Source organism: Montipora capricornis, chromosome 8 (assembly GCF_036669925.1).
Source record: "Montipora capricornis isolate CH-2021 chromosome 8, ASM3666992v2, whole genome shotgun sequence".
NCBI lineage: Eukaryota > Metazoa > Cnidaria > Anthozoa > Scleractinia > Acroporidae > Montipora > Montipora capricornis.
The window spans coordinates 43,479,865-43,487,364 of record NC_090890.1 but is presented as its reverse complement, the minus strand read 5'-3'; the positions used below and the strand labels follow the sequence as shown (position 1 = coordinate 43,487,364).

General features: G+C 41.5%; 2 protein-coding genes across 2 annotated transcripts in view; one reads left to right on the top strand and one right to left on the bottom strand.

Moving 5' to 3' along the window:
* The window catches only part of LOC138059721 (serine/threonine-protein kinase/endoribonuclease IRE1-like), a 24,340-nt gene extending 18,293 nt beyond the window's left edge, over positions 1 to 6,047 (top strand). Inside the window, exons 19-25 of the mRNA XM_068905326.1 lie at positions 209 to 402; positions 1,795 to 1,939; positions 2,338 to 2,395; positions 2,748 to 2,817; positions 3,322 to 3,445; positions 4,914 to 4,981; positions 5,205 to 6,047. Coding sequence (XP_068761427.1) covers positions 209 to 402; positions 1,795 to 1,939; positions 2,338 to 2,395; positions 2,748 to 2,817; positions 3,322 to 3,445; positions 4,914 to 4,981; positions 5,205 to 5,378 — 833 coding nt within the window. The 3' untranslated portion in view covers positions 5,379 to 6,047. The remainder of the gene's footprint in view (positions 1 to 208; positions 403 to 1,794; positions 1,940 to 2,337; positions 2,396 to 2,747; positions 2,818 to 3,321; positions 3,446 to 4,913; positions 4,982 to 5,204) is intronic.
* A 1,043-nt stretch (positions 6,048 to 7,090) lies between these two features.
* The window catches only part of LOC138059719 (trinucleotide repeat-containing gene 6C protein-like), a 28,275-nt gene continuing 27,865 nt past the window's right edge, over positions 7,091 to 7,500 (bottom strand). The window contains exon 22 of the mRNA XM_068905324.1: positions 7,091 to 7,500. This exon is cut by the window's right edge and continues 556 nt beyond it. Within this exon, the coding sequence (XP_068761425.1) occupies positions 7,271 to 7,500 (230 nt within the window). The 3' untranslated portion in view covers positions 7,091 to 7,270.

The following is a 7,500-nucleotide window of genomic DNA, read 5'->3' as shown; positions in this document are numbered from 1 at the left end:
CGATTTGGAACGATACACACCGGTTGCGCAAACCTGACCCAAGCTACCGCCTGTTTTAAGGTGGCTTTCCTGTTGCCATGGTGACATATTGCGTCACGATAGTGCTTGCTTGTTGTTAAGCAATATTTGTTGTTTCACATGGTACCATCATGCCCGTTACGTGAAACTGTCTAATTTTTAATCTTTTTTTAAAACAATTATTTTCCAGTTCATCGTGACATCAAGCCTCATAATGTTCTTATTTCCAAGCGAAGTGCGAGCGGAGAAATTAAGGCCATGATATCAGACTTCGGACTTTGTAAAAAGTTGATGCATGGTAAAAACTCGGTTACGTGTCAAACTGGTGCAATCGGCACAGATGGCTGGATCGCGCCGGAAATGTTTAAACCAGAAAACAAAATGGTAAGAAACCACGCCACAAATTACGAAAATTTGCTTTTGTCAATCGACATGATAAAAGTAAATTAATCACCGTACGAATGATTTGTGAGCTGACGTTTCGAACCCTTCTTCAGCGCGAACGACGAAGGGTCATCGCCCCAAATGACAGCTCACGGATCTAATTTACGGTGGCAAAATTACCTTTATCATCTCGATTGATAAAACCAAATTTCTTCATTCATCCACTCTCTTCTTGGAGAAGATTTAAGGTGACTCTTCTCGTAGGGTACTCTTCTCTTAGAGCGGGTTTCAGTTATTGAGTTTTTTTGAGGCCATTGGCTGGGCCAACCCAAGCAGATGCTGACAGTGAAATGAGCCAATCATAATGCGGGGCAAGTACATGCTGGCAGCCGTTGTAAAGCGCGGGAAAGTCGTGAAGCAAGTCACAGTTGATTTGTTTTCCTTTATGATTGGCAGAGAATTTGGCGCTATATTTTAAAGCATATGTTACGTTTTGGTATCAGGAAGGTGCATATCTTTTGTGTTCACTTAATTGATCAGCTGCCATGCTTTTTTAACCACATTATTAGAAAAAATGAATTGCACAAAAATTAAATTCCCTGAAGATTAGTTTCGAACACCAACATGGCGGCCGCGAAGTCATACGAATACCAAGAAAAAACAAATGCAAATACCAAATCGGTTGTGATTGGAATAGATACGCTACAGTCAGGTGCGACACAACTACATAACATTGCGTTATGTTGGCGACGTAAAGATGCTGTGTGTATCTAAAACGTCACGCTCGACGGGCAGTAATAACTAGCCATTCTCGAACAAGTGCCGAGTCTTAAATAGTGCAAATTAGTATTTAAAACTTTGAGGTGCATGGAATGACCGGTTTTTGTTGTTATGTATTCGTCATGAAGTGTCACACCTAACTGTGGCGTATCCATTTTAGTCATAACCATACCAAATCACGCCAATCACGGCATGTAAATAACGCGATGAACCAATCAGAACGTACTCTAAAAGGCAAAATGTGCAAGCTCTGCCAAGCGTGGGAAACCACGTCTTTTTTTACATCTGATTGGTGGACAACAGTATACAACGTGGTTTCTCTGCCAGCTCTGTTCGTTGCGTACAGGAAAAACACTCACCACTCACAAATCTGCACATTTAACCAAAGATCTGAAGTACGGGAAAACCGTGAAAATGTGGCATAATAAATTCCCTTTTCCCATTGCATTTGCTATGTTTTTAAGAAATAAATTAATTTTTAAAAAAATGAAATAAAGTTCCCTTTGAATTCACGTCATTTTAAACACCGCCTACCAGTTCTCTCCGTCAACCAATCAAATCATGGTGGCTTGCTTACGATGTTCCTGTTTTTTTTTTTTTTTTTCATTTCAGAATCGAGCAGTAGACATATTTTCTTCGGGTTGTGTGTTTTATTACGTGCTCAGCGGAGGATGTCATCCGTTTGGAGACCAATACAGACGTCAGGCTAATATCTTGGCCGGAGAATACGAATTAGAAAAGATTATTAATTCAGAGTGTAAGTACTCTTTTGCCGTTCAGATTAGCACTGTCTGAGAGCAAGCGGTACTTGAATTCCGAAAGTCCCGCGGGATCATGTACCGCGGGCAGGCGTCGATCTGGGTATGGGTACAGGGGTCCCTTGTTCAGCTCGCTTGGATCAGATACCAGGCAACTCTTTATTTTATCGGACGGTTTGGACCAGTATACTTCACAAGGAAAGTAGTCGATTAAGAATATGCTATTAGTATATTCTGAGTGCTATGAAAGTGGTGCTTTTTATGCTACTAACGGCCCTTGAAGACAACTTTCTTCCGCATTATACCTACCCCCTTCCCCCCCCCCCCTCCCCAAAAAAAAAAATCTTGTATGACGTGTAGAATCCCCAAAACGGTCTTTTGTCTTTCCTTTCTGCAGTGGTTGTAGAAGCCAGAGATCTTATCAGAATGATGTTGAACCCTTCGCCGAAGGAAAGGTTGGTTTTTTTTTGTTTTGTTTTTTTTTTTTGCAGAGCGCCTGTTTAGTTATTCGATTCAAAATTGAAGTCGATTTGAAATTAAAAGTCAAATCATTTGGCCATTCACAACAGAGATGGACTCAATGAGCCAATCATAACCCAGGGCAGAAACATTCAGTTGGCACTTGGCGCGAGAAAAAAAATGAATGAAATCGCTTGCGAGCGTGCGACGATTGTTTTAGCTTCTGATTGGCCGAGAAATCACCGAGCGTAGCCGTTGCAGTTCAGAAACAAAACAATCTCAAAGTGACATTCCACCAAAAAATGCTTTGTCTGGACCTTGAACGACTTTTTTCCTCTTGCACAACAGGCCCACAGCAAAAGAAATTCTCAAACATCCGTTTTTCTGGAACATGGAAAAGCAGTTAGCGTTCTTTCAGGTAAGATTGACAGGTTTTGTCCAAATGTTGTCATCACGCAAGCGTTTGAAAGCGTTTATTGAGGTAATGAATTCGCGCTTTCTCGAGCACTAAGTGATGTTTTTTTTCATGTCGTCTACTGTCTACGTTTTAAAAAACACGACATTCTTAAGTTTGAGAGACGGGTTTCGGCAGATACGTCTGCCATCTTTATAAATAAAATAGTATTAAGAAAAGATCGTGTGCTGTGGTGTCATTTGGATACACGATTTGCAGTGATAATTATAGGAGTTGGGAAAAGTTGGAATAGTGATGAACATATTTTACTAACTAAAAGTCTTGAAATCATGTGTGGGTGATGCGCGTCGATTTTTTTGCCATTTATTTGCAGCGCTTTTTTGATACGAAAGGCCCCCGTTGTCGAGGGAACATTGCTGCGGAAGCAAATATCCCTCCGTTTACAGTTCAGTTCCAATCTTTATTTGGCAGATTCGTTGAATATATCCAAATTGTTATGTCTTCCAGGACGTGAGCGACCGCATAGAGAAAGAGCCGGAACAGTCGGAACTGCTTGTTTCATTACAGAAAGACTCCATTCCCGTGGTGCGGGGAGACTGGAAAGTGCATCTCAGTAGTGAATTACAAGAAGGTGAGTCTTATGAGGGGATTCATCGTCGGTCCAAGGTTCATTCAAGCATTTCAGGCTGCGAAACACCGAAAAGGCCTTGGTACTATGGCATGTGCCTTGGAGCGCTGTCCAAGAATCGGGCTAATGTTATGCTTCGTAACCAATGTCTTAGTCGTAAATTCGATCATAAAAACAATTTCAATCGAATGAGGTAAAATTATGCGCAGATTGAGAAATTAAGCCTTAGTAGTGATCAGGCCCGGGTTACTCGAAGCATGGCTAGCGCTAACACCATGGAAACCTGTAGGTTTTGATACCTCTAAACCAACAGTTAGCGCTGACCAGGCTTCGAGCTACCGGCGCCAGGGCGTTGAGTGAAGTTAGGATTAGTTTTACATATTGGAAACAGCTATTTATTTCGATTTATTGGAATGCCTACACATCTAAAATTTTCAATGATTGGCCGAGCAAATGGTTAGCGTTGCAACGAGCGACGTGCGCTGCTTATTTAATCGCGGGGGTAGTTATCAGGTAGATATCACTTTTGGGAAATAAACTTACAAACTTAAGTTGGATACCTGGTACATTGTTGTTGAAGTCTTTCCGTTGACGAAAGGAACAAACTGCAGGGCCGAACTCAACCTCGTTCCCAGGGCCCTCTCTCTCTTCCTCCCACGAGACAACCAAGTCTCTCCCTCAATTGAAGGATTATTCTTAATTGCCAATTTGCTCCAAGAGAAGTATTATCGTTCATTTTGGACACTGAAGGCTTGATTGGGACCATGGGAAATGAGCTTTTTTTTAAAAAAAAAAAGAAGGAGAACCCTCAGGTCTAAACTCACAGGACTCGAAACTGGGAACATTTGATTAATAACCCCTTCACCCCTTCACTTTTTGAGATGTCAATAATTTTTCGACCAAATGCCGCTGTAAACGTGTCTTAACACCCGCTAAGTAAGAAGCTTACACAGTGGAAAGTTGGTGTCAGTTACCAAACCTCAACAAAAGGCTAACCATTTTAAAATCAAGCCTTAGCCTTAACCATTATTCTGCAATTACTATACATATATATATACTAATTAGTTTTAGTAAATTATCGACACATTTACCAGTGGTTACGTAGATAAAAACAATTCCTTCAAAGTGGGTGGTCCGGGTTCAAACCCTGTCCAGGGACTATACGTTTACGTAGTTTTTTATTTTTATCTGCCACCACAAGTTCTGGGAAAGAGTAATCTAAATGAAGGATAATCCTTTATTTGAGGAAGAGATCATGTTGCACGAGAAAGTATTTTTCTCGAGGGAGGAAGAGAGAGGACCCCTGGAACGAGGTTGCTCCGAACTCTAATTTCTATCCCCACTCCCCAGCCACAAAGAGGACTCGTTCACCAAAACTAGCGTGAGAGTTAAAGGGGACTGGAAAGTTTGTGGCTTGACAAGCGTTGCAGTGTCTTGTTTTTACTAATTTGCTGTTTTTCCTCTTTTGCAGATCTTCGGAAATTTAGGACGTACAAAGGTTCTGAAGTGAGGGACCTTTTGCGCGCAATGAGAAACAAGGTAGGTCAGTTGTGAAGTTGTACGTTCTTTTCAAAATTAGCCAGGGAGTAAACTAAGAGAAGGTAACCAGTTAAAAACAAAAGCAGCACCCAGTGCAATTCCAGGCTAGGCAGTCGTGCATCAGGTGCTAAGTTTCGCGAAAAACACTTTGACTTTGTTAACCCGGTCGCTTTGCGAACTATATAACTTTCAGAGCTCATTAATTCTCGGTTATCTTCGACAGAAACATCACTACCGCGAGCTGCCTGACAACTTGAAGGCTTCACTTGGCGCAGTTCCTGATGGCTATATGCGTTACTTTAGTCTCCGGTTTCCTCGTCTTCTCGTGCACACATACAATGCCATGTCGGCGTGTAAAAACGAACAGGTATTACAAGCTTATTATTACCAAGGCTGATATTCCTTGGAAGTCCTTGATTAGGGTGAGAGGTAAAGTGAAAGACCTACGGAGTCGCAGACGGTTCTCCGTGTTTGTAATGCGCAGCACCCATGGCCCCAGTCCATTGGCCTCGCATGAAGGCAGCGTAACAGTTCGAAGTCTGAAGCTTCCAAATCCTCGCCAACCAAGGAAGAAACTTCACCGTCACTTACAACACAGGAATAGGATGTTAAAAGAATTGCTCTGCGCGGATATTTCGGTTTTGTTTTGGACCAGGGAAGGAGAATATGACCCAGTCGGCGCAAAAGTGCAGTTGGAGAATTGAAATTAGCAAGGTACGAGTTACCGACTAAATTTCCCGGTAACTCGTTTACTGAAACCGGACATAGTCCCTGAAAAACTCCAGAAAGGGAGTGATTGTTAATAAAATGGACCTGTGCCAGGATTGCGAGTTACAGACGTCAATCTTAGTTTAAAATTGGACATTTTTACTTACGATTTTAATTACGAAATACAGTCAGTGTAAAAATATACATACATCGGCAAGCAACATGAAGGTGAAAGTGATTTTTAAAAAAAATCAAGAAGATTATTTATTTAGCATCTCCAAAGTTTTAGAGTACCTACTGGTAAATTTGTAAGAAATATGTCAAAATAATTTCGTAAAAATAAAATATTTAAACATCAGTAAAGGCGATGGGGTTTATTTTCGCTACGAGTCAGAGGGATGCGAGTGTATTTCGGGTACCGGAATTTCCTTTGAAGACGTTACCACCGTAAAACATCACAATTATTTTTCCATTTTCACAATAAGATCTCAGTTTGAGAATAGAACCTGGCTTCCGATGTAAATATTTGCCCCGGCATCTAATTCGCCATTTCTGGGTGCTTTTGGCGAGAGTTTTGAAATCCTTACTGGGAAAAACCAACCCAACATCCCCTGGTATTGTTATAACTACGTGGTCATGTTAGAAAGTTGTAAGCCCCGCCTTTTTCAATCGGAAGATAAGGCTTAAGGTGGCTCAAACCAGTTTCAACACTTTCAAGAGACCTTGTTATTAGAAGGATTGACACTACAACACTTTATCACGTAACATCAATTATTGATGAACAAGGTGCAGTCATTTTTGTGACGTAAAAAGTTACCATGGCGACAGGAAAGCCTTGCAAAAACATCCTATATTTTGTCTTTAGTTGCTCATATCTGAAAAACTAACTCGGTGGCCCTAATTGTTCATTGCACAAAAGTAATCAGCAAGCCAAGATAAAACTCTCTGCAAAGTTTAAAAAAAATCTGTGGAGTGGATTCAGAGCTACCTTAAAAAATTTCAGTTATTTAAGGTGGCACTGAATCCACTCCACAGAATTTTTTTAAACTTTGCAGAAACTTTAATTTTGGCATGCTGATTACACTTCAGAAAGAAAAAAATGGGGGTCCCCGAGTTCGTTTTTGAAATATGAGCAGCTAAAGCCGAAATATAGAAAGTTTTAACAGGGCTTTCCTGTTGCCACGATAACTTTTTACGTCACAAAAATGACTGCATCTTGTTCAGCAATAATAGTGGTTGATATGGTACCATAACAGTGCTGTCAAGTGATAGTGTTGTAGTGTCAATCCTTTCAATAAGAACGTTTCTTTCAAGTGTTGAAACTGGTTTGAGACACCTTCAGTCCGAGGATGCAGAACGGGCACTGGGACGCTGAACTAACAAAAGCAAAGGTACACCTGATTGGCTAGCATGAGATTTAATATGGTAAACACTGATGGAGAAACATACAAGACCCATTTTCAGGGCCAAAGCACTCACACATATCACAAACACGAAACAAAGTCACAAGTAAGCGTTAAAACTACATCACGACGAGGCTAATAATGACTTCAATTGCATCATTAGAGCCGTGCTAAGAGTTCAGATCGAGTCACCTCCGCCGTTTAAAAGGCCTGGCGGGAGAAACGTGGTCATAGAAGGACTAACAAGCGCGTCACCGGATCCTGTGGGTTCTGAATCCCGTGAGATCCCTGTTTGGAACGACCACATGCTGGGAACTTGAGAAAAATTGCCTCCGGGGGCATGAGGCGAGGGGCCTGAGCCCCACAAGTATGATGGGGCTGGAGAAGCTCCTGGTGCGCTCCCCCATG